Genomic DNA, 26,261 nt, shown 5'->3' with positions numbered 1-26,261 from the left:
ACACCCACAATTTACACACTAGTCTTAGAAATTCCTGTGACTACTAATCAGAGCCTATCTGCAAGGGAGATAATAAAATACCCCATTGTGTGTTGATGACTTGAACAACGTCTTGATGACTACTGCAAAGACCGTAACCACCTTTGGTAAAGTCGGGTTCAACGCCTGTCATTTAAAAACTAATTAATTTAGAGAAAACAGACCGGAGTCATTTTAATTCAGCTTTTACCCCCACATTAGCTGGGGCATGTCACTGCAACGGCATCGTTATTCGCACAAAGACTTCGGGGGTTTTACGAGTGAGTTACCGCGGGTAACTTTGCCGCGTTTGATTCGGGGAGGTCACGGCAAAGCGAGAGACCGAAGGCAAACGGTACCCGGGCTGTCGTCTTCCCGTGCCGCGCCCCGAAGCGTCCTTGTTCGGCTTTAAAACAGACCGACCCGGCCCGAGCCGGCGGGGAACGGGGCGGCGGGAGGGGCCGCCCGCTCCCACGCGGCTGCCCGGTCTACCCGCGCAGGCCGGCTCCAGGCCGACAGTCACCCGCGGCGGGGGGGGGCAGCCCGGCCCCCCGGCCAGCCGCCGGGGCGGCGCGGCGCGACAGGCTGGGAGGCTGCCCTGCCTCTGCCTGGGAGAGCAGCTGCTGCTGCTTTTCACCCAGGCCAGGCGAGGATGCCTTTCCGGCAGGGCTCTGCCCGGGCGCGGCAGCGCACCGTCCTTCTGGTGGGCATGGTGGTCCTGCTGACCGCCCTCGTCCTCGCCGTCGTGCTGGCCTCTGTCCTGACTCCGGGAAAGCAGGAGGTCAGTCCGAAAATGCTGAAGTGGAAGGACAGAGGGACCACTAAGAACCTGCAAGAAGTCATCCTGGGAAGATGCTACAACTATGTCACGGCGCGGTACCCTGAGCTGCGGTGAGTAAGCGGTCCCGGTCGTGCATCCGGTGTGTAACGTGAACAGAAAAGAGCTGTTTCTCACCTCCACCCGGCCATGTCTGCTGGCATTGCAGTGGGAGAGAGAAATCAGGGGGGTGAGACAGACCCCTGTTTTGTAGCACAACATACAAACTCGGGCAGCAGCTGGCGGTGTCCGAGTGGCGGCTTCTTCAGGAAACTACCCGCAGAGCCAATGCAAGTAACCCCAGTCCTAGGTCAAAACGTAATCATAAAGGGATTTTGCAACTCCTTAAAGCCAGCTAAAATAAAAGCTGGATTCCAACAGGTTTGAGTACGTGGAGGTGAAGCAATTTGCTTTAAGGCTGATCTGCCAAAAATCCTGTAACGACACTGCAGTAACATAAGCAAAACTACACAGGAGGAGGGAAAAGGAAGCTGTTCAGCACAGATTTATAGGACGGACAAAGATGTTAGAAATATCTTGGCGTTACCCAAAACAGATGTTCTTCACATGGGAGTAAGACCTTGCGCAGACAGCCCACACGGAGGGTTGGCAGTGCCAGCACGGCAGCCCTGGGCAAAACCTTCACCCAGCGGTGGTCCCTGCCCAGCCCACCGCAGCAGGCAGTGTGACAGCCCGAGCAGCCCACCGCTCTGCCACTGCAGTAGAGGATTCCCTGGGCCCAGGTCTGCAATAGAGTATTAGGGCTGAGAACTGATTTTCTGATCCCCTTCACCGCAGGGAAAGGCAGAGTTATGAAATAATGTGTGCTCCGGCCCCCCCGCAGGTATTGGGGACCCTCAGGAGAGGATCCAGAGCAGCCAGGATCTCTCCGCAGGGACCCACCCGTCACTTCTGTGGCACCAGCCACCCTATTTTGTGTCCGCAGTAAGCCTCCGCCAGGCATTTCCACCACCTCGGGCTGAGCGCCGTGGGGCTGCCCTGCACCTTGGCCAGGTGACAGAACCATCCTGTCTTTGTCTTGAAAAAGGCAATTGCCACCTGTCATTTTCGTGACACTGAGCTGATGAGAACAAAGTTGTACATAGTTCGCTTCCATTTGGCCATCCCTTGGCCTCGGTTGGCCAGTGCTGTATGAAAAAGCTGATTTGCAGCATTTGAAGGGAAGTGGGCACGTGGAGAATCATGGCCTGAGCGTGCAGAGGCTTAAGTTCATGCTTGACATCAAGCACCTAAGTGGGTTTAGTGAAGGGAAGGGGGATTCTTTTACAAATAATATTAAAAAGCTCCTGAAGCTTTTGCAAAACCTTGTACATGTTTCTAAAAGCACACACTCACTTATTAAAGAAGTATACATTCAATATTTAATTGAAATTGTTTTGAAGCCTAATACCCTTTATTACTTATGCTTGCTTCATTCAAATTGGGGTGCTGAAGGTGTAAAAACCACTTTTGTGTGAGTATGTTTTCAGCCAGTGTCACATGTGTTTTCATTCACTGGGAATAATTTGTTTAAGCAATTCTTTCAAGGACACTTTTCAAAAAATCACAAACCCATGACTGTAAGTTGCCTAAAAAGGTTGTTTTTACAAGGCATAACATTTTGTGCTATTCATAATCCAATAGTGTTTAATAGCTTCATGGCTGTGAGCTCTGTTTCTTTGAGATGAAATGACTTCTGTATAGTAGGACCCTTTTTTGTTTTACTTTATTTGAGAGAGAAATTTATGCGAGACAGAGAGCACTGAAAAAGGAAAAATAGGCTCTTTTACGTACACATTAAATGTTCAGGAGGTTCCTGACCAGAGAATTAAACGTAGGGAATCCAACCTGAGATTCCTCGTTTCTGATCCTGCTGAGCTCAGTGCAGTTTGTCACGTAACCAATGGCTTCTGTCACTGGCACTTTCTGATAATAAAGCAGCTGCCTTTAGGACACATCAGAGAGCTCCGTATCTTTCATCCTGCACTCTTTCATCATTAACGTAGGCCTTGGATCTTGCATTGCACGAGGTCTTTTGTGTACTTAATCAAAGAAAAGATGTAGGAACAGGGAACTGCAGAAACGCGGGCAGGCTTATGAGCTGAGCAAGCTGTGTCCTATGCTCAGTTAGGACTTTCATTGCCACTATTCCCACTATCACTTGCCTTGGTTAAAACTTTTAATTTCCTCATAAGTTTGTCCATGGTCTGTTCTTGCCCTTTTAATCTTACACCAATATGTGCGTTTGTTTAAAAAGCTCTGCTTTTTGTAAACTTGTGGACATTTCCTCATATTTTTACCTTTTTATACCAGAGCCACCAAGTTCCATCTTTGACAATATTTTCTTTTTTTTTTTTAAATAGCAGTCTATTCGCTGTAGTAGTCAGTGTAACTATTTACTACATTTTGGAATGCCGTATTTCAAACTGGAATAGCTGGCAGGTTTGGGAAAAAAAGGGGGATTGTTGACCTATGAATATGGACTTTGTAATGTTTCTAGGTATTACAGGCGGATTTAACAGAGGCCACAAGTCTACAGGCCCCATTTAGCTCTGCTTTTGCAACTGCGTGCTGTAAATCATGCGACAAGGCTGTGGACATGCTAATGTACTCCGTCACCCTCACGGCTGCTTTAATCCTAGGGGATGCTTCCTTGCACTCTCCCACGTCTTACCGGAGCCCCGGAGACCATACACAAGTCAGCACGCTCTGGTCACGTTCTTGTCTTTTCTGAAACAAGCTGTGGGCTGAGCCCAAGCCCAGTGAGGCCACTGGAAAGACTGCTGCTGTCTGCAGTCAGGTTCTCTAAGCACCTCATATGCAAACAGATTTTATCCTCTCGATTCGCTTATTCTCTAAAATCATCAACGTTCAGGCGCTGCATTGAACTTGCTCGCTAAACGGTTCTCAGGTATTGCATACAGTGCCTGCTGGTAATAATTTTGTTTAACTGCCTGCATGAAATACAAGCCTTGGTTTTATTTCTGCTGCTGGCTGGATGACTGTTATGATTTGTACACATAGAGTTTCCTCAGTTAGTCTTCCTGCGTAGAACTGTCATCATGCCAAAGTCAAGGAGAAACAAGCACGGAATACCAAATGCTTCAAATAATGGATTTTCACTATTAATTAGCCCCATTTTTTAGGAAAAAATGCAGATGGTATAGCAGCAGGCTTTAGGGGTTTCATTCCCTGTACACATTGCTAGGTACACACATTAAAGAGTAGTATTTCATTTTGGCTTCCCTGGAAAATACTGGCTGCTGCCAGAAGACAGAGCTAAAGCAATAATTTGTCACAGCTCAATAGTCCTTTCCCCCCCCCCCCAACATTAACAAAAGCTGCAAGTTCTGCTTTCACTAATCTTGCAAAAATTCTATACTCGTCAACCACAGCTATTGGTATGTATTGTAGTTTTGTCTGAATAAAGGCAGTTCGGTCTGAAGGAGAAATTTGACCTCAAATTACTTCATCTCCTCTTCCCCAATAACGCGACTCCCTCTTGTGGCAGTTCTCATACTCCAGAAAAGCACTTTTCTCATTCCGAAACACAACACTGGTCAAGACCAGTTGTGGCGACGCAGTAACTTACCCATTGCTCGGAAGGTGTTGTTTAAGATGGTTTTGCACCTTGATGCCTGCTCGGAGAGAACAGGTAGTAACAGATGTAGCATAAAACTTGCTGATAGAAAGTTGAGTGGTTTAGTTTTCCTTATCACCATGCTTGAATTGTCAAGCCGAGGTCAGATGTGATCAGCACTTTGTGACCTGGGAAAGGAGGGCAGAAGACACATTATCTACAAGGTCATAGTCGCTGATCCCTAAAACACAAATAATGTTGGTTTGTTTTTTTCAATCTAGAAATAAACTCATCTTACGTTTGCAGCTCAAGAGATTTTTCATTCCCAGATAATGACTACTCCCCCCTCAGATCTGCAGTCACTTCTTGGTCTCTGATTCACCCAAGCTAAGCCAAGTTTGCAAGGACCTGCTATACAAAAATGGCTGAAGTCAAACCAGCTTATTTTTTGTCTAACCTTTGCCAGTGAGAGAGCGCCCAGGACGTAGACAGGGAGCCCCTTCAGTAACGCATGTGACTCTCAGGCCCGGCAATCCTACTGTGTCTGACTGAGCAATGCAAAAACCCGGTGAGGAAGATGCAAAGCCTAGAACTTCAAGAAATTTTTCATGCAGTGTTGTGTGGACCTGCAACATAGATTTCCCCCTTAAATACAATTGGGCCAACCAATGTTGTTTCTATAGTTAGTGGCAAATTCCTGTTATAACAAATTTTAACAGTCTATAGTTCCATTAAATTTAGTAAAAGTTGGTGCATGTTCGGGAGGGCTTTGTCTCCTGACTTCATGATCATGAATGCATCTTGTCTTTCCATTCCTTTGGACCCTGTGGAGATGGACATACTTGTTGTCAAAAAGAACATATGAAACATGATTTTGTGTGAGCTACTGTTGTGCTTGCAGCATAATTTCTTCCAGAAAGAAATCTGGGATTTGTTGTTTGTAGGCTTAATTTTGCATTTTGCCTTCATGCTTTGCTAGGAATTTTTAATTTAATTTCCTTCTATTTGTTCACTGATTGTTAACACTTTCACATCAAGCATAGCACTAAACAACAGCCATGACTTGATTCAGCCTCACAAAACCCATAGCCTTATTTTATATTACCATGACATTATACTCAAACTGATCTGAGATTTGTGTTTTCATGAGGAAAAAAATGCCTTACATATGAGAAACTTTTGGTGAATCACAGTCTTCTGAAGAGTGTGGTGTTATACCCAAATCATAACGCATTAGCAGCCCTAGTAGAGTGCACTGCAGAATTCTAAAGCTTCTGAATATACATCAAACTGCAAAGGATTTAACTTCTATTTTTTAAAAATACACTTTCTAAAAAGAAATTGATTTCTTACACCGTGTCTTGTGTTTCCAGAGCAAACAAATGGCTTTATTTGCACTATCTGTCTGCAGAAAAAGTCATGGGGTCCTGGGGGACAAACTGAACATGAACAAGTGTGTCCTTGTGGTAAAGGCCAGTGGTATCTTGGGCTGCACAAGGAGGAGTGTTGGCAGCAGCTGGAGGGAGGTGATCCTTCCCCTCTACTCAGCACTGGTGAGACGCATCTGGAGTGCTGGGTCCACTTCTGGGCTCCCCAGTACAAAGGAGTCATGGATATACTTGGGGCACATCTAGTGAAGGGCCACAAAGGTGATTGATGTGTCTGACATACAAGGAGAGGCTGAGGGAGCTGGGACTGTTCAGCCTGGAGAAGAGAAGGCTCAGGGAAGATATTACCAGTGTGTATGAACACCTGATGGAGGAGTAAAGAAGAGGGAGCCAGGCTTTTCTCAGTGGTATCCAGTTGCAGGACAAGAGGCAATGGGTACTGATTAAAATACAGGAAATGCCATTTAAACATAAGAATAAAACACCTTTTTTTTTTTACTGTAAGGGTGATCGAAGAGTGGAACATGTTGCCTGGAGAGGCTGTGGTTGCTCCATCCTTGGAGATATTAAAAACCCAAACGGACATGGCCCTGAGCAACCTGTTCTGAGCCAGGGGTTGGACTAGACAATCTCGAGAGGTGTCTTCCTATTCTTCCATTTCTTAGAAAATGCTTTTAGACTTGCAAGAGGTCCGTTGGGTAACTAGCTAACTGGGTAACTAGGACAAACAGTGATGCAGAAACCTTTTGGCTTATCTGTAGTGGCAATGATGTTGATATCTGTTCCTACTTTCGGTTTGTCTCTTGGTATTAAGATGCACACTTTATCATCATAATAACACGCTGCTTATTAAAATGCCCACGTCAGAACATTTGTTACAATGCTTCAGTGTACGCTCTTAGTATTTCCCTCTCTATTTCATGTGCCACTGCATTGACTTTAATATCTTTTCTGTGTTAGCCTTTGATATAGGAAACATGCATAGTTCTGGTTTTCATTTCTTCTGCCCTTCAATATTTATAAGAAAATCTTCTTTTACAATTGTTTTTCCCTACCTTGTATATGAGTGACTTCTTTGACTGTTCTTGTATTTTCTTGGTAACTAAGATATAATCATTATAAATATTAACAACTGTTTGAGCCTTACTCAGAGGTACACTTCCACTGAAATAAGCTGTACTGAGCTTTAACAGGGAACTGGAATATAACATTTAGTAGGCACAAACATATAGTTGTTAGCACTTTAGGATGTAGAGGTAGTGCTACTGGTTCTGTAGTTGGTCCTTCAAGTGAGTCATCACGCTGTTTAAAGCAAGTTTCAGGAACTATTCTGGGCTATAAGAGAGAGCTCCATTTGGGTTTTATTGTAATTTCTTTCTAGAGGTAGTTCATTAGAAAGAAATGATTTTCTCTTTAGCAAGAGATAAGTTCATATGGCAGTGGGCAGCTGTCATTTATTTTTTCTTGAGATAATTAATCACCAACATATTTATTTCTGCTCTCCTGGAGTATAAACATCAATGCTGGACTGTGAAAGGCCATCCAATTCTGCGCAAAGCTCAAACTCTGTTCTGCACAAAAAAATTACCCTCCCAGGCTGTTACTCCACAGACAACAACAACCCAAAGCCTGAGAGTATCCTGCAAGTAGGAGGAGGAGATGTCAAAAGATGCATTGTCTTTTATCCATGACCAACATCGATGTACTTCTGAGGTACAGAAATGCTTTTGAGATCTGAATTTATCTCTTGCTTTGGCAGGCATATATCAGCTCACCTGTCTGTTGTCTGTACTGAGTTATAATTATATTAAAATTGTTGTTAAATGACTGTATATTTCTCACATACTCAAACTCCTTACATTTATTTAACTGTGGTTAGATATTTAATGGTTCTTCCTGCAAGATTCTGTAGGATTTCAAATAATTTTTCACATTTGGGTTAACTTGACTGCATCATGATTACCCCACCATCATATATTAAAATCTCCTTGCAGTGAAAGTCTCCCTTGGTTTTAATCCCAGATACCAGGTATCATTCTGTCTGTACCGGCCTTCTACACATTAATCAGAAGTATTTGTCAATGAATTACCGTTCAACTTAGTTTTCTACTGCAACTTCATGCAGCTATTTAGTCATGCACAGCCAGTTAGCTGCCTGTTCTTTGCCTTCTCTCTTGTTTATTGATTTTATAGAATTGGTTATACAGAGCAACGGCTGGTGGCTGCCTAAATTACCACCCCAGGACTGAAATTATTAAATGTTTGGATGAGCCAATCTAAGAGCCTGTTGTTGCTGAAAGGGGGAATCCTGTTCCCTCCCACCTCTCCCTGTTGCAGTTTTTCTGTAACATCTGTAGGGATGTCAGTGGAACGGCCGTGCTCAGAGGTGGCTGGCTGATGGTATCGCTCAGCTGTCGTTTCTAAGGTGTGGTGAAAACCTGAGAACTGTTTAACACCCCAGACCACCATGGGGAAGTATCACTTTGCTTATCCATAGGGATAGGAGGAATAGATCCTTTTTTCCCTCTAGGGTCAAATGAAAATCTCTCTCAAGTGTCCAAGAGTGAAAACAGATGCCGTCTGTCTTCCCAGAAGGTGACACCAAACGAAGGTATTAGCAAGGAGCTCACTCACCGTTGTACTGGATCTCCGGTCTGTTCCCTTGTCCTTGTCCTGCTGACACCTGCCCCTCTTGAAGCAGGGACTTCTCCTGATTTATTGCATTTATGCCACATCCCAGCAGTTTTGGTACTGCAAATTCATGTTACAGGAAAAAATCTGCATCTGCATTAAGCCATTGAGTGTTTCCTGGCTATAACATACTTTTATTTAGATAATTCTTATAGAAGTGTTTTTCCACGTTTAATATTAAAAATAAAACAGAACTAAAAATAGACTTTCTAATTAAGAGGCAAAATGCCAGCTTAAATTTACTCACTCTATATCTGTTGAAGACATGGCCCTCACTTGGAAGCTTAAATTCTGGAGCAACTATGACCCTCTGTCGAAATGCAGCCCAGGTGAGACTGCTGCACTTCTAGAAGCTGCGTCCCACTTACAGAGCATTGTTGAAAACACCATCTGCTTACACAGCTTGTTTTTTCACCCAGGAAAGCTGAAATCCAGCCAGCAAAAAAAATCTGCTTATGTAGATGAACTCTTCACTGGTTTATAGCTGCCACCTCTTGGCTCAACCCTGCTCGGAAGGGTGGTAAGGTTTAGTGTTGTCCTGCAGCACCGGTTCCCGGCTCACATAAAATACTCCAGGAGCTATAAACCAAAGCCACAAGTACAGCTGCCCTTACAACCCTCTCATTCCTGCCAAAGGTGAAGGACTGGCATGAACGAGGAGCTATCATTGTTCCAGGTCGTTCCTCGTGCACAAACATACGAAATCTCACCTTGCATTCTTTTTTCCAGACCTCCCAGACTCCTCACATCTGCTGTGGGGAATTTGATTGCTCTGTCTACAGGCAACTTTTCCGGAGGTCATCTTTCTCTGGGGCAGAGTTTTGGATCTTCGTTTCTATCCCCAGTCAGTTCCTGCAATGCTTTCATTACTGGCTTTTGAACCGTTTAATTAACAGAGAGCAATACTGACAAGATCAAGCTGCCAAAAAAACCCGAATATGTCATTCTCATATTGAAAAAAAGTCATCTGCCATAAATGTTACAGTGGCAGACACTTTGTAATAATTAAACTAAGTGGGTAGTGAGAGGCTAGTGCTCACTGAAGACGTTGAGATTGACAGCTCTTCCATGATTTTTTTTCCTTCATGCTTTCCTTTGGTAATTTTCCCCCTCTCAATTATCTTAATGCTAGAAGCAGCAAATAGTACTCTCCTCAAATCCTCAGCGATGACAGCATGTTGGCTGACCTCTCTTAATTCACATTTGTCTGATTTTTAGCACAAAGATACCTGATGGGAGATTTTAGGTGCTAGAGTAATAGGAACGAAGCGGATCCGTTGTACGTACGTACCCATTTTCTGAGTCAGTGGTCTGGAGATGGGTCAGGCCGTCACCCAGCATGACGAACCGCACGCCTTTGGGGTTGACCTCTGCTGCTGCTCCTCAGAAGTCCCTTCTCCCGCGTGATGGCAGTGTTCTCCTTGTGTTCATCTCCCCACTCCCGCTGCTCAAGTTGGCTGCAGACCAGTCCAACTACAGCCGCCTGGGCCGGGCTTTGCAGCGGCTCCAAGAAAGCTGCTCCAAAGCAGCAGTGAGACCTGGCAAGGCTGGAAGAGGCAGCAGAAGGAAAAAAAGAAATATTTAGGGTGAAAAGGTAGCAAAAGGATTCTGGGTTACAGAGGGCTTCCCCTCATCACGGGCGTACAGGTTGTTGTTCATTGCATAATTTTTTTACAATATAAAGGCATGGCTACTCATAAGCTCTCATGAAAAAACGGATCGACAACGGATGCATAAATTGCACGGCTGTTTGCAGCCATCAGAGGTTACCTAAAAGAGGCAGATAAACTGACACACAGGCAAAGATGCGTCTGTTAGACGCAGAAGCATTGCTACACCATTTAGATCCTTTGATACGCATTTTCCTTCTGAGAAGGAGTCTGGTCTTTTACAGGTGAAGATGAATCCTCAGACCCCCAGCAGAGTGTGAATTGGTCTCGTGCCTTTAAGGAGCTTTGTTATAACCACAAACTTCTCACTGACTTTTTAAAGAGCCAGATTTCTGAGCGCTTAGGTGCATATCTGCAGTACTATTTCAGCTAACAGTGGTTGCAAATGAGAAGGGATTATTTTTACAAATTGCAACTGCTGGCGAGGTTTGATCCCTGCAAAGACAAGTTATATAAAGGGCTCTGGGGACTGTTTCCAGCTCTAACTTCAGAACCCCACCACAGAGGCCACAATTAAAATCTCTGTTTGGCCTGAAGACATTGTCGTGTTTTAGAAAGAAAACTCGGGACCTTAGAAAAGCCGCTGTTGACTGCAGGGGAGACCACGTCTCACCGAGGAAGTGTCTCTGCCTGGTAGAGTGATTCCAACAATATGGGCAAAATTGACTGGGTTCTCCAGAACAAAGCCTGGAAGCAATTTTCGCTTGTAAATTTAAAGTGGGTCCCATATTTGAAGCACTTCTCTCAAATTTTTGAGTAAAATACTAGAGGCAACACAGCCCAAGAACTGCTGCCCTTCTTAAGATGTTTTTAGAATCCAATGTCAGTCCAGTGCTGAAGTGAAAACAAGACATGGTTCATGGTGTAACTGAAATCAGCAGGGATGAAACTTATCCTTGATATTACACCAATTAAATCAATTTCAGTTGGGGATGAATTTGCTCTGTCGTGTCCAGTTAAAGAAAAAAAAAAATCCATTACAAAGTAAAGAAGAAAATTACCTATATTAATAGTGATTTCCCAGGTAGCTCAGTGCCGTCCCATCCCCTTAAGTGAAAGGATACTCCCTCAAGGTCAGCCAGACCAGTGTACTGATATGCAAGAAATAATGATGCAGAAGCTGTCTATTTTTCTAATATGCACATTAAAGTTTGGCTGCTAGGATAGCTGCTAATGGAAATATTCTCAGCCCCAGTTTCCATTTAATAGATTACTGTGATATTCATTAAAAAAAGCGTAAATGGGTAGAAATACTCAAATTCATTGGAGAATGCAACTTCTACCAAATGTAAGGAGAAGTGCAGGATATGCTTTGCATTATGTATAACGTTCGTATTTAATAAGGAAATGTAGTTTTAATGGTTATTTGTATCCCAGCCCTTACTGGGATATCCTTATACTGAGTGCAGGATATATTCTTGATCTCCAAAAGGTCATAAGGCAAGTGCTGCAATCCTTGCTTTCCAGAGAAAAGGTCGCAGGTTCAGTTCTTGAGTTTACAGCAGGTTTCACAGTATTCCTTCTCAGCCTGTTAGTTATTATTTCACATTTACCAGCATTTCCCAAACTCTAATCATAATTTAAAAGTTTGAAAAAATTAAACATAAAATTAGAGTGTATTTGTTTTACATGTCCCTGAATTTGGGTTAAATATTTCAGATTCTGTAGTAGAATAAAAGGCCTTAGATATTTCTGCATAAACAAGTTAGCCTCAAAGGAAGAAATCCATTATGCATAAAGATGTGATATTTGCAGATATGATGCAGAATTAATATGCAACCCAAAACATACAAACAAAAACCAGAGAAGGAGAGTACACCACAGCAGTGAGGTACACAAGTGTATTTACTGTGGACTCCTGTATCTGAATTAGATAAATTCAGTTAGCTGGTAGACTGGTGATCTCTTTCGCACCTTTCCTTTCTTCTATAAACCAACAAAGAAAACAAAATGAGCCCATTCTGTGACTGAGAACTTCCCAATAAGAAGCTGGGAGCAGCCTTAAAAGGACATTTTTTTTCCCAGGTGTTTTTTGGCAAGGCAGATGTGCTTGTTTCAACCTGAAAGTGTTCTTGCTGTAATTTTTAGCATACCAAGTGCCAGCAAACTTCTCATTCTGCCTTCAGGAGGCCCAGAGCTATAACGGGTCTCTGCCCTTGCCTCTGCTCAGTGTGAGTTAAATGGTGCATGCGAGACAAATATTTTCTTGCTGTGATGGATAGAAGGACTTTTGAAACTTTATTTTCTGGAGAAGAGGAGGCTGAGGGGACACCTTACAACTACCTGAAAGGGGGCTGTGCTGAGGTGGGTATTGGTCTCTTCTCCCAAGTAACTACGATAGGACGAGAGGAAATGGCCTCAAGTTGCACCAGGGAAGGTTTCAACTGGGTATTAGGAACAATTTCTTTGCTGAGAGAGTGGTCAAACATTGGAACAGGCTGCCCAGAGAGGTGGTGGAGTCACCATCACTGGAAGTGTTCAAAAAACATGTAGATGTGGCATTTCAGGACATGGTTTAGTGGGCATGGTGGTGTTGGGTTGGTGGCTGGACTGGATGATCTTAAAGGTCTTTTCCAACCTTAATGATTCTGTGATCTTCCTGGAGCTGGGATTATCAAGTTCTAAAGTTTTCTCATTGCTTATTTTTTCATATATCCACCAAAATCACTATTCTGTGTGACTGGTAATCTCTTTGAGATGTGAGGCAAAACCTGTACTTCATATCAGAGAAATAGCTTTCTAATGGCAAATCAATAGATTATTCTTATTCAGTTGTAAAAATGTATATGTTGATAGGTGAGGATAGTGAAAATGAAATATTGTTTCTCTTTTGTATGTCTTTTTTTACATTGAAGATCTGTATTTTGATTTCTAAAACAATGCTGAAATTGCCTGTTTTCTATAGCAGCCCATTGTCATGCCTCATCATCCTTCTGTGTGGTACAACTGGAAGACCACACTGATTACCAGCTGTAGAAGAGCCTCCCCCATTTGAAGGCTAAGCCCTGCCACTTCTATGACATTAAACATAGTTTTGCTTAGCACTGCCAGGACTGTTCTCTCTGTTAGAGGTGACATCCATGCACATCAGCAAGGGCTGAGCTTGGTCTCTTGAAATGCTGGAAAACTGATGCTTTGAACTCGTGACTCAGCAAGCTCTCAGCAGGATTGTGAATCACCTGGATGGTTGTTGCTTCATGCTTCTCATGGCCATGAGTTGAGTTCAGCAGCAGAAATGCTTTGAACTGTGTCTATGACTTATGTCTCTGCTTTCGGAATAAACCCCCCCCCCGGTTTTCTTATGATTCCTTGACAAATATTTTGTCTTCTGAGGCCAAACTTAAAAACTTTGCAATATGAAAGGATAAATGACCAGGTAACCAGCTGTCACCTGGGGCTGTCAACACTGTTATACATAACAGATTTCAAGAGCTGCTTAAAAAAAAAAAAAAAAAAAAAGAAAAAAAAAAGAGTCCTGCCAAGAGGGCAAATCATTTGACAGATTAGAAACTGTGAGCCATATAAATGTCTTTGAGATGTATCGGTGCTTGCAGACAAGCCCTACAAATTCTCTTTACGATACCATTGACTGTGCAAAGCAAAGGGGGCAGCTGTCTATTCTGTAATGTCACCCCTTAATCAGCAGGTGCCCTCTCTTTTGGCTGAATCAATGCGGTCATGATGTAATCCTATGTACCAGGGAGAGGCATTTACAGCTTCCCATTCCCTAAATGAAGTACCGAAGCTGGGAGGGTGGTCTGTGTGGGTTATTTACACAGTTTGCAGCCAGAGACAAACTCCTCCAGGAGAAAAGTTAATAAACCCAAGTTAAATTCTGCTAAGTAGAATACCCCCTGAGATGCCAGTAAAAGCAAAGCAATGACTGTGCTCCCTAGAGCATCTGCAGTTTGGCTTCTTATTTCTACAGTGACTGTAACTGAAAGCACATTTAGACTCCTGGATAAAAGACAATAGCCCAGCAAAAAATTATCAACGTTCTTAGCCTTTACTTACCTGGAGGTAAATTTGGTTCATATAAACAAGAGGTGTTCTTCCTAACGCAGCTGCGGCTGCCCCTGTAACAGACCGGCACGGTAAGAAATGAAATTCGGCATGTGGCCAGAACCGCCCCGGTCGGCCATACAGCGGGAGACCCTTCAGGCTGACCTGCCTTGTCCCGGCCCCCAGGCTCTGTCTGCATTTCAGACAGCACTGCACGGTGGTGGTACCCAAGCCAGTTTTAAATCGACAAGGTCAGGCTATGGGATATCTGCATCCAGATAGAGCTCTGCAGTGTAATGCAGAATGAGAGATGAGGACATATCCACCACAGACCCTGCACAGACGAGGACTGGAAGAAGCTGGGGCATGGAAACCTGCTCTAGCAACCACCTTGGTGGTATGACCTCCCAATAACCGATACCATATATAATGCTAAGTTAGATTTTTTACTACATAAATAAAGGCAGACAAGAAAGAAGGCCAAGGACATCTTGCTGTGGATTGCCTGGTCCTTCTGGGTATGATACTGGCCCAAGCCTCTGTAGTGTGTCTGATGGAGGCATTCCCTCTGGTGCGTAGTGCTGCCAGGTGCTCTCGCTTTCTTTTGGACATAGATAGACAAGAGTCTGACCTCCTCTTTGTGTGATGTTTATTTTCTCTAAGGCTTGGGAAGGGAAAGAAGACAATTCATGTCCAGAGAGGAAATGGCCAGGAGCTGACAAGTGGTTCTGGGTCCCGGAGTTTAGATGTGGCCCATGTAACACAAACAGATCAACTTCTCTGTGTTCCAGTTCGCCCCTCTGATGCTCAAACTAGCACTCAGTAGAAATCTTGGTCAAGTTCAGTAGTAGGAATGCGATCACACAACTGTAGGGAAGATTAACTTGAAAATGTTTGGAAATCTTAATTTTTTGAATCTTCCAATTTTTTTTTTGTTTGGAAATCTTCAATCTTCATTTTTCTTAATCCTTTCAGGACTATTTTTAAAACTAACCGAATTCCATGTCCTACATATTAGCTGAGGACCAACTGGGCACAGCCTGCAGCTGTGTGTCTGTCATGTACTGATCAGTCAGTGTTATTTTTGTAGTGCTCTGAAGGCATTCGTTTCTTCACACAAAACAAAGTCCACCCTTCAAACAGTTTTTAGTGGGAACACACTGGGAGATGATTGCAAAGAGTGAAGAAAGAGTGGATGAGTCAAAGACAGAGTAGCTCCATTCAGACATGCAGACAGCAGGATAATGCAGTCAGCCTTTTAAATTTACATGAAAATAGGGAAGAGAAGGATGGAAAATTACTGCATTACTGTCACTGCTGTAACGAGAGGGGCAGGCTTTCCACGTGGGCCTGAAACTACGGGAGCGCGGAAGGCTGGGGGACAGCCTTGAAAACACACGCTAGACAGACAATAATTATGAATTCTCTTAACGCAAAGTTTTCATCCATTACTGCAAGTACAAGAAAGCAAATGTCCTGAGCCATCCCAAACCTTGTTGTATGCTGCAGCTTCAGGACAGGAGCGTGGTACCACTTCGGTATAGAGATACTGTTGCTTGCCAGCGCCGTGCGGCAGGTTTCCTCTTGGTAGTACGAAAGGAGCCCTGCGTCCGCCGGCAGAGGTGGGCTTTATTTCCCAGGCTGACAAAGCAGCACCTTGAGAAACAGGTGTAGGCTGAGGTGATCGGGTTGTGTCGTGGCATGCGCCAGCTCCCCCCGTGTACATTTAGTGGGGCCCCTCTGACTCCCACCGTGAGAACGAAAGGGACAGATCCTGCAGGAACAGGAGACTGAAAAAAAACCACTGGAGACCAAGCACACGATTTGGATCTCAGTTGTACATGTAGAAATCAGCTGTGGCTCCAGCAAAGTCAATAGCTGCAAATCAGTGCATAAATGAAAATAATATTTTGTTTTAGATAAAATTACAGATATTCTTTCTGTAGGGTCAAATGCTCTGCAGGGAGACACACGAGCATATTTTTGGGTCACTACTTGAGGTGCAGAATCCTTCAGCCATACTTTTAAAATGTACAGCTTATATTCTGCCACATTTGCGTCTCATGAGTTGGTATGAATAATCAAGAAATTTGATCTTCTGCTTATGTGATATCAGCACTGCTTTTTCTAAGGGACAAAAACATAGAGGGCATTCAGATATTGCAATAATCAGTAATTTAAAATGCAGGAGAGAGAGAGATATGCTTTAGAGCTACTCATTCCTCAGTTCATACTCAGTTTGCTGAAGTTACTCTTCTTTTTTAATGGGTAATGTATTTTGGTGCCTGAGTATAGTCAGAACTCTTTTAAAATCCGATCCATAGTGTTTGACCATAACAGAAGGAGATTCTTTCACAGTCATAAATACTAATTAACTGTGTTTTAATCTTTCGGCAGAGATAAAGATTGCCTAAAAATATGGGAATCGTTAAAACATGCATTCATTTACAAGAATCCCTGTAATATTACATCAGAAGATTATCAGCCCCTAATGGAGTTAGCGAGTCATCCTATACCCTGTAACAAGGTAACAGCACAATGCACGGTGGGCTGCGCAAGGAGGGTTGTTGTGGGACGACGTGTCTGTGCAGTGCTCTGAGTGATGGACCTTGTCCGTAACGGCTGTGAGTGTCTGTAGGTCAACGAGGATAATATTTTGCTCTTGTGCTTACCGCAGTAGCGTTATCATCTTCGGACCCCAGTAACCGCGTTCATTCTCTGTCACTGGAAAATTGTCCCTGGGTAAGGCTTGTCTCAGATGTCAGTACTGGGGTGGTCCTGGTGAAGTGCCGGAGATGTCCCTGTTCCCTGAGCATACGGCTCTCTGTAAGGAGCATGCTATCATGCTGTTGGAGGGACACTGCTTCCAACAAGCTGCTCTTCCATGTGCAGTTCAAAAGCACACAACGAATTAGGTATATATCCTATGAGAACTCGTCAAAACCTTTCTTTCAAAATGCTTTACAGGCTGAACATGTCCATTTCCACAAAAAATAGCCACCAAAAAAGATTCTGGAAATGTGAGAACCCACTGCAGCCCACTAATGTGATCTTGGAGCATTTCAATAAAAACTAAAACTCCCTCATTATCATGGAAAATTTTTGCTTTTCTCCAGGAAAATTTCCTGACCAGCTGTAGTATAAGTATAACTTATGAGGTATTTTACCTTATTTCACAGTCACTGTTTTGGAGCAAGACAAATGACCTCGCTCATCGTTATACAAAATCCAATCAAAATTTCCTTACCTTGGAGGACACCTTGTTGGGTTATATGGCTGATAGGGTTTCATGGTGTGGAGACCCCTCTGCCCCAGGTAATAAGTCCTATTTTTTCCAAAATCAGAATACTGGAATTCCAGTTTATTCTTTCCTCTTGTATATCTAGACCTAAACACATTCATTTTCACATATGCTTTTCTTTAACTTAGTTTAAAACCTTACCCATATTTCTGTCCCATGTTATGGAAGAATAAAAATAATACTTGTTTCTCAAGTTATTTAAAAAAAACCCCACATCTTTTTTGCTAATATTAAAATATCATGTTGCTTCTTGGACTAATGGTTATATCTCGCCCTCTTTATCAAGATTACTTGGTTCCTTCCTGTGACTTCTATGGGACGAACTGCAAAATAGGAATGCCATTCAAGAAGGTCCTGGCCATAGGCCAGTCAAAGTGGTGGGGGCTTTATGTCAGTACCCTGGGGTTATTGATGCCCACAGGACTCCTGGGTTGGTGCTTAAAGCTAGCAACCTCTAAAATGGGCTGGAACTACTGAAAATGTTGGGCAAAGTTTAATTTTTCAATGCAATTGGACAGCATTGTCAAGAGCCAACCTTGAGGACTACGTGTTTTCCCTTCTCAGTTTTCTCAGATTTATTTGCATACAGGGCCTGCAGCCGCCTCCCTGAGCGTGTGTGAGCAAACAGGAAGACTTTCGAACACACACAGATTTCTTTTCCTCTTAGAGCCCTTTCCTCATGTAGCCCTCTTGCTTTGGTAGGGCCAAATCTTTTTGCCATCATTAATCAGCTCTTAAAGCCATATTAACATTGCAACAATATTCACTCTAACCTTAGCTATTCTATAAATGTATTTCTTTTCAGGAATCAACTATGAATCTTGTCCAAAACGAAGTGAATGTGAGAGCAACCCTAGCTCTGTATTCTGGAAGATGGCATCCAAGATGGTAAGATCTAGAATAAAACTCCCTGAATCCAAGAATGTTGAAAGGCACTAAGTTCCTGACACTGCCAAAAATGTGAGTTTGCAGATTGGGCTTAAAACACAGACTAGCAAAAGTTCACACAAGCTTTAGGCATAGGGACTAAAAATCATGGGTTTGGAAATTTGTAGTAGTACAATATTTAATGTCCCTGTAGTTTGGGCATTCTTATTTGTGGGCAGAGACTGTGTGCCAGCGTCTAGAACAACACCTGGCAGACAGCTGGAGCTTTGCAAATGATGTTTACAATAATAATAATAATCACCACCTTAATTAAATCACAGGACTGAAACTGATAAAATAAAAAATACATTTTAGCATGTCAATGTTGAGAGCAGTGCCCAATTTGGGCACAGGAATTTTCCAAGGAGCTGAGAATCCCCTTGCACCTTCCCAGCATAAACCTGAAGAGCACGTCCTCCCGCAATGGTATCTATCTGGCACGGTTCCTACGATGTACCCACCCAGACACACGTGCCAAGTCCCATCACAGGAATGAGACCCTGCTAGTCTGCATTGAGCAGTTAGCCTGGCTTTGTTGAATCAGCACTTTACAGAAAAAACCTGCCAGAAAAAAAACTGTTTTCCTTTATCAGTTTGATTTTACATGTCTCTCAAGACTTCACCCTTCATACCACTATTAGTCCCAGGTGGAAAACAAGCATTCCTCTATGCTTCAGCTCTTAACGTATGTAAGAAAAAGTCTGCTCACTGTAAAAAAAAATATGTTTGGTGGGTAACTAATCCCCTTGGTACCAGAGCCTGGGAGGGATAAACCGCCATACAGAGTCAGGCTTGCTCGACTGCAGGCTTTCTACTCCAAATAAATTTAAGATCTACTAAACCTCATTATTACATTAGAAAGTTACACATCAGGAAACTTTCCTGTAACTTCACAGCTCTGGAGAACTGAGTTTGAGCCACATTGTTTACATGTAAGAGGACTTGCAAGATATAAGTACAGCCACCTGTGTTAAGCTTTTTAAAACTTCCTTGTCTTGCCAGTGGATTATATCTCTAGAGTGGGTACTTTATGTTGTAACCTTAGTAGTCTTTAAATATTTGGACACGAGTTTTAAAGAATAAAAGAACAGTGATCACATGGTCCAGTAATTTAAAAATCAGTTAAAAAAAACCTCAGTGATGAGTCTTACTAAAACCACTGGGGAGAAAAATCCCAAGCCACAAAAGAACACAGTGCGTGAGTCACAAGGTAACACATACACGATGGTTTGCATGTCCTTAAACTTGTGGCACTTCTGTTCTGGCTCGTCCTTACCACCTGAGTTAAAGCAGTCTGAGGGTTATTCCAAGTTACTGGTGGGGGAACAGCCCCATCAGAGAGCTGTAGCTGCTGGTGCTCTGGAAAGTTGCATCCCCTGTAAAAACTGAAAAGAGCAGTGACAGGAAAGTTGCTATACCAATCCCACGCAACCTCACACCGCCAATTTATAGCTGGCTAATGCAGCTTTATGATAGATTTGCCATAGCCTTTAGAGGATTTTTTTCACTGACGTGTTCTGTTAAAATATTGGCCAGATCCTCTACTTGTGTAAGTCAGTTCTGATGATATCAAAGAAGTTACAGTGATTTCTCCTAGCCCCAAGTCTGACGTGGCACTGCATGTGGCGTCAGAGTATAATGTCCATTTGTTTCGTTCAGTTTGCAGAAGCAGCATGTGGTGTGGTTCAAGTGATGCTCAACGGATCAGTAGAAGCTGGAGCTTTCAGAAGCAGCAGGTATTTCCTCAGCATCCTACCACACATGTTTCTGTGGGTCCTGTATGCTGGTGAACATGTCTTTGCCAGCGGGTCCCACTGCAGAATGGATTTTGGGAAACTCGTATAGTGGTCCAAAGCATTGGCTACTGCAAAGATGATTCACTTAACTCCTTCTGTACTGTGACTGTAGCTGAAATCCTTCTGAGGGTATGTGGGTGGGGTATCCAACGTGCTCCTACTGCACAAAGTAACTTTATTATTACAGTTTATTTATTCACTACACATGAAAGACACATTTCTAATTGCTCATGGAGCTGACTGGACTTTCCTCCCTCCAGACGGTGCTTCCTTGGGTTACCTGGTTGGAAGTGCAGTCTTGTATAATATCAAAAGATGAAGAATATGGTGGTCAGGAGAACAGCCATGTTCAGTCTCCCTTGCACCAAACTAAACCAGTAGCCAATAAACCAAACAGGAGAAAAGGCACTAAAGATGGAAAAACGTCAGCTTTTTTCAGTCTGCAGATAGTGGCAAAAGTTCTTATGAAAGTGAAATAAGAATGGGGAGAAAAATCTTTTACCACAAGATAATTAAATAGTCTGTGAAAATCTGTTGGCAAAGTAATGTTCCTTCACTGAGAATAATAGCAGCACTAATAAGCACTAGTATTTGGGGAACAGACTGTGCATCTTGTTTAGATAACTAAGAACGTTTTGCTTTTTCACGTCCCATTCTAACAGCATTTTTGGAAGCATTGAGATCTTTAACCTAAATCCAGATAAAGTCTCTGCAGTACACATTTGGCTTATGCATGACATCGGTGGACCTCAGAGGTAAGTGATGCGGTAGGGAAAGACGAGCCGTGTGTAGAAGGCAGGCGGCACACCTCAGTTCTGACGACACTTAACCTGCTCACGAAACTTGCCCTACATTCAGTCTCCCAGCTGCTTACTTTACTGGAAAGAATAACATCTGGACTGTTGTTTCCTTTAGTATTTTTCATAGGTACTGCTCAATGGTTATAGCTAAGACACATTTGCCTTGCTTTGAAGAAGTTCCCTGACCTTTAAATTCCTTCCAACCCCAGTGAGCTCTACAGACCCTTATTATGGGTGCTGCACTGAAGTTGCAGAGCAGGCTATGTTTGCAAGGGTGAGCAGCTTAAAAATAAGTTTTTCCACAGGAATAATACAATTATGCTGACCAGCACCATTTTTGACAAAATAATTTCAAATGCAGGAACAAGTTTCCCGGAGAGGTTATAGAGTCTCCATCTGTGGACGTACCCAAAACCTGGCTGGCAACCTGCTCTAGCTGATATTTCTTGAACTAGATGATCTCAAGTGGTCCCTTCCAACCTAAATGATTCTGTGATTTTTAATAACAAATCTGTAGTTTAAATTCTTATCATGGAATTTCTGATACCAGAGCAGTGACCTTAGATCACATCTGAGCCTTTCTGAGTGACCTTTTTCATCCAGATCAGATTCCTTTGCAGACCTATCACATTTCAAGCACTAAGCGTGAGGTTCAGTGCCTTTGGCCCCTACCCTCAGAGTGCTGTAGTTCAAGTGGTTTTAATGTACTGTCGTGTTTTCTCCTGCTCCTAAGGCCCCTCCGACGCGAGGCAGCAGCTTTGATGCTGTGGGTCAGGAGGCAGGCCGTGATGATGCAGTGCAAGTCAGGAACGAGCGTGGACCCAGCAGGGACCCTTGCTCAGACAGCCTCACTGTCTGACACAGTGCCAGCCCAGTGATGCAACCCCTCCCCTGGCTCTGACACCCAGAAGTGTCTCTTTGCCACACAAAGAGACAAAACTATCACAGCTCACAGGCATGCGTCTGGTCTGTGGTCAGCATGCCAGACATATTCTTGTGGCCCATTGCACAGAGGTTTGCTGAAGAAAAGGACATTGGGTAATCTGTCCATTAGTTGCCCCAAACATGGCACTTGGTCCTTTGTCCCATGGTTTCCCAACATCAGAAAAGCCACCATGTTCCTCCTCGACAGCTTCAACAAGCTGGTGCGCTGCCAGCCTTCCTGACACATCCTTCCCCTGTGCCAAGTTCACAGCATTTTCCTTTTTATTTTCTACTTGCTTCCAAGGAGAAAGAGGAAAGGTAGCTCCAATATGTAATCCTTCCATCTTCTGATTTGTATCCCATGTTGAATCGCTGATAACACCTGGTAAGTCTTGTGAACAAAGAAGAGTCGGTTCTGCTTTCCACTAATGCCATGTGTTAGGAACTGGATTTGGGCTGATGTGTCCCCCATACTCTAGACCAGGAGATGACTTTTATCCTGAGGTCACAGGTCTTTTGCAGTGGCTCTGTCTCTGTCTCTGACATTTGTCAATCCTCCCACTACAACTTTCAGGCCCCTTGGGCTATCTCAAGCAAATTAAACATAGAGATAAAGATCTCAAAGGTATGACACTGTTACATGCTTCATGAAGCCGTTAGCTGGATGGCAAAGCAACATACAAGTAAGGGCTCCTACCAATGGAAAAGGAGTTGAAACAGCCCCTGTCAACACAGAGTAGCAGCAGCCACAGACTGAGTCAAACAGGAGATGCTCATATCCTGCTTCCTCCCATGTTTTCTAGCTGTTTCTTGCTATCTTATGTCCTACCTGGGACTTAGCTGCTGGTTTGCATGACTGGTCCTTTCTCACCACACAGAGGACTTGATCACTTTGTCCTTCCACAGATTTGAATAAGCTTTATATCGCGCTCCTGTGGATGGAAGCCACCCGTGGCCCTTGAGCAGTTCTAGAGCACATTGAACTGTGAATGGAACCGAGTTATTTCCCACAGATGTTTTCCAGCATAAAGTTCTTGTGCAAGATACACAGTTGAACATCACATAGTTTCTACCAGCGGAGGCCCATTGGTAGCGAAAACACCATAAACCCAATGGACTTTACAGCACATTAGCAGACAAGCTTTTAAAGAATCTTACCCGAATTAAGGCAAAGTGACATAGTGTGGAATTTAGTTGAGCTTCTTGTACACTTGTACAAGGAACACAAGTAATGTAAGAGTTTTCTTTCCAGTGAATCCTGCTCGGGTCATTCCATAAAGAGGTTAAAAAGCATCCTAGAAGAGCGAAACTTTAAGATCACCTGTGAAGACAATTACAGGTAATTTACCTGCTCTTATTGGTATCAACTTGCTAACATAAAACAAATATTGTACCTCCCTGTAATATAGGTTTCCTGGTTTACAGCAGACTAGAGCAGACTCCCCTTTTACTGCCATCACATCCCTTCGATGTGTCTGTGTGCTTCTCGGGGGCTTCCACTTGTGCCGCAGACCTCCTCTTGGCTGGGTCTGGGGCTTGCTCTCTGCCCTGCACGCCAGGAGGTCACCGCCACTGAGGATGTTCAGTTGCCTCCACGGAAGGAGGAATCCAACCTCCCTCAACAGTTTCCTCTGGCTGGGATTTTACCTGCAATAATCACAACCAAATAGGCAGCTTTCCTCCCTGCTGCACACAGATAACGCAGTACAGCAAGGATGCTCCTTGCTTCCTTCGCTATAGTTTGAGCTTACTTTCCGTCCAGCTGCTTTGTCAGAGAGTGGGGCGTGAGGCATGATAAGTATTATTAATTACTCTAATTCCCCATTGTCAGGAGATAAAAAGAGGAGTCTGGGAAACAGAACAGCCCAAGTGCTGACTTGCCTGAAATGTCTCTCTGCCTGCGCAGGAGATAACAAAAGCCTGAGACCCTTTATCCCTCTGTGTGGGTTCAGAGACCTTCGCACAGAGCAAGTGTTCATTTGTGACATTAAAAAAGCAGCAAGGGTTCAACATTACTCATGTCTTATCTGTCAGGAACAGATCATCAGAGTGAAGGGCTCGTACTTTGATAAGAACATTTCCAAAGTAAACATTTCTATAAACTACTGAGTTTGTGACATTAGCTTTAAATAAGGAAAAGTTGGTCTGCAAAGGAGACGAATACCTTATCTGGTGCTAAGATTTTAATCTTGAAGGTAGAGCAATATATTCCTGTCTAGGTGTTGCTAAACCTGATTAATGGGTACTCCGCACACTGTGAAAAAATTAACAGTGGTGCATAAATCTGCCAAATCGTGATGCTCGTGTACTTGCTTTCTCTTTGGGTGGCTGCAGCTTTAACCTATACTCCCAGGACCTGTAAGCGGGTAGAAATTGTTTCAGCCTATGATGAAATAAGCTAAGTGGCCAGGGAGGAAGAGGAAATATGTAGTAGCTTACATCCCCCATGGGTCAGCACAAGGAGAAATCTGCAACACGGCACGAAGAGCTGTTGACGTGCTCGTTGCTGCGGCTCGCAACTCGCTTCTTCAGGTGGAATAACAAGCAGGGCTTTTTGCCAGAGCTCAACTAACACGTAAACAACTCTGTAGAGCAACAGGGACAATTCATTTTAGTATTTTATATACAGAGCAATAATAAAATAATCAATGTACATGTGCAGAAAAAACTCTTCAGGATGGACTGTGTAAGTTCGCTTCACTCCTGCGAAGTCACTGCAGACAGAGCTGTGTGGGGCTGTGTGTCAGCTGAGCATCTGGCTTTTCGTGCCACGTAGCAATTGATGCTGATCAGTTGCTCTGTGTCAGTAGTGTCTTCCAGAAGTAACTAAAAATTTTGATTCACTGGATGTACTTCTGGCAAAAAATCTGGCAATATCTGACATGGTTAGCGCAGTTGTACACTGTAGCAGTAGGGGTTACCACATAAGCAAGATGAACTCCAGCATGGCAGCTGCTCTGTAGTCAGTGCAAGAGATCGTACTTCTTTCTCATAGTTATTTTTGTCATCACAGCGTAGCTGACATGCTGTGGGTTCACACCTACTTCATTTCATACTCACTTGCTCTTGTCCCTAACCCCTATAAACATCAAAGTTATCTTTCTGCAGCAAGATCTAAAAAAAATTATCCTAAGAAAAGGATCCACATCCACTTGATAAGCACAGATGTAACACGCACTTTGATTTTCACGTTGCATTTAGTAACCGTGGAGTTTTATTCTGTTGTCCTTGCAAAGCGATTACCAAATACTTGCTTGTTTTTGTGTCTTATCACAGGCCAGTTCAGCTCCTTCAGTGTGTGCAGAGCCCTGACCACACAGACTGCAGACTCTGCACTCCGTGAAACGGAGCGCTCCGCGCTACCGAAGGCTTTCATTATGTGTGTGCAAAGCTGGAAAAGATGTGGCTACCTAACTTAGAGTGATAAATAGCAGCGTGGTGCGTACAGACGCCACAGCCAGAAGTCCTTCCTGTGATACTAACAGCCGAGGAGCAGGAGATGATACTTGAGGTGTGATTGCCGTACACACGCGCACGCAAACGTGGTATTTTGGAGGGGCCGCGGGCACGTTCTGTGGCTGAGGGGGGATGCTGTGCCCTGCTTTGCTCCTTCCCGTACAGCTCCCCGTGTTGTGCCCAGAGGGTCAGGGCGGGGATTCCCTGGGGTGTGCACAGAGAAGAAAGAGACTTCCCAGCGGAGGCAGAACCTGCTGTGACCGAGCACTGAACCACATCAGAGCTCGGCTCCCTCCTCACTGAAAGGCTGGATGGAAAATGGCCAAAGGAGCATGCTACACTCCTCCTGCACCCCAGTGCAATATTCCCCGGAGAGGAATGCTGCCCGGCGGCACGTGTTGTAGGTCGTGTTTCTCCCAGGGACGTGGCACCTCTGAGCAAGCACGCAATGGGAGAGGCAGAGCGGTTCTTACCTTTTAAAGGGCATCACAGTAAGTGGCTGGTGGGGAAACAGTCGAGCTGAGCCAAGAAAAGACCAGAAACCGCTCAGGTGGTTGCCAGCATCCGTAAGAACGTGTCAAGTGTGTAGCTGGGGAGAGAAAATAGCAAGACTGACTCAGACAACCCCATTATAAATCCTACTGGAAACACTGCTGCGGTTCAGATTACATTTTATTCTTAGTATAGCAATAAGTCTAAGCCTTCCAACTTTCATAAAAGGTCCCTCAGGCCACAGCTTGGACATCCAATGGAATAGAGACGAACACCAAAAGGTTGCCACAGGGAGGACCTCCGTTTCTGAGGTGCAAGGTGGTGCCTCGCGGCGTGTAATTCATTGGGACACGCCGCAGTGCGGTGAAACAGCAGGCTTCATTGATTCCCTTCGATTTC

At 43.9% G+C, this 26,261-nt stretch overlaps 1 protein-coding gene across 1 annotated transcript; it reads left to right on the top strand.

The window, feature by feature from the left end:
* Positions 1 to 670: 670 nt before the first annotated feature.
* Positions 671 to 25,257, top strand: LOC309404446 (ADP-ribosyl cyclase/cyclic ADP-ribose hydrolase 1-like; the record flags this gene model as incomplete). Its single annotated transcript, XM_081998917.1, has 8 exons — positions 671 to 909; positions 16,564 to 16,693; positions 17,346 to 17,481; positions 18,273 to 18,355; positions 20,054 to 20,130; positions 20,853 to 20,945; positions 23,167 to 23,253; positions 25,191 to 25,257. The coding sequence occupies 8 exons, from the start codon at positions 671 to 673 to the stop codon at positions 25,255 to 25,257; spliced, it is 912 nt and encodes a 303-aa protein (XP_081855043.1).
* Positions 25,258 to 26,261: the final 1,004 nt, after the last annotated feature.

This window comes from Phaethon aethereus, assembly GCF_964289735.1.
Source record: "Phaethon aethereus genome assembly, chromosome: 4".
Classification (NCBI taxonomy): Eukaryota; Metazoa; Chordata; class Aves; order Phaethontiformes; family Phaethontidae; genus Phaethon; species Phaethon aethereus.
This window is presented reverse-complemented; position numbering and strand designations above follow the sequence as displayed.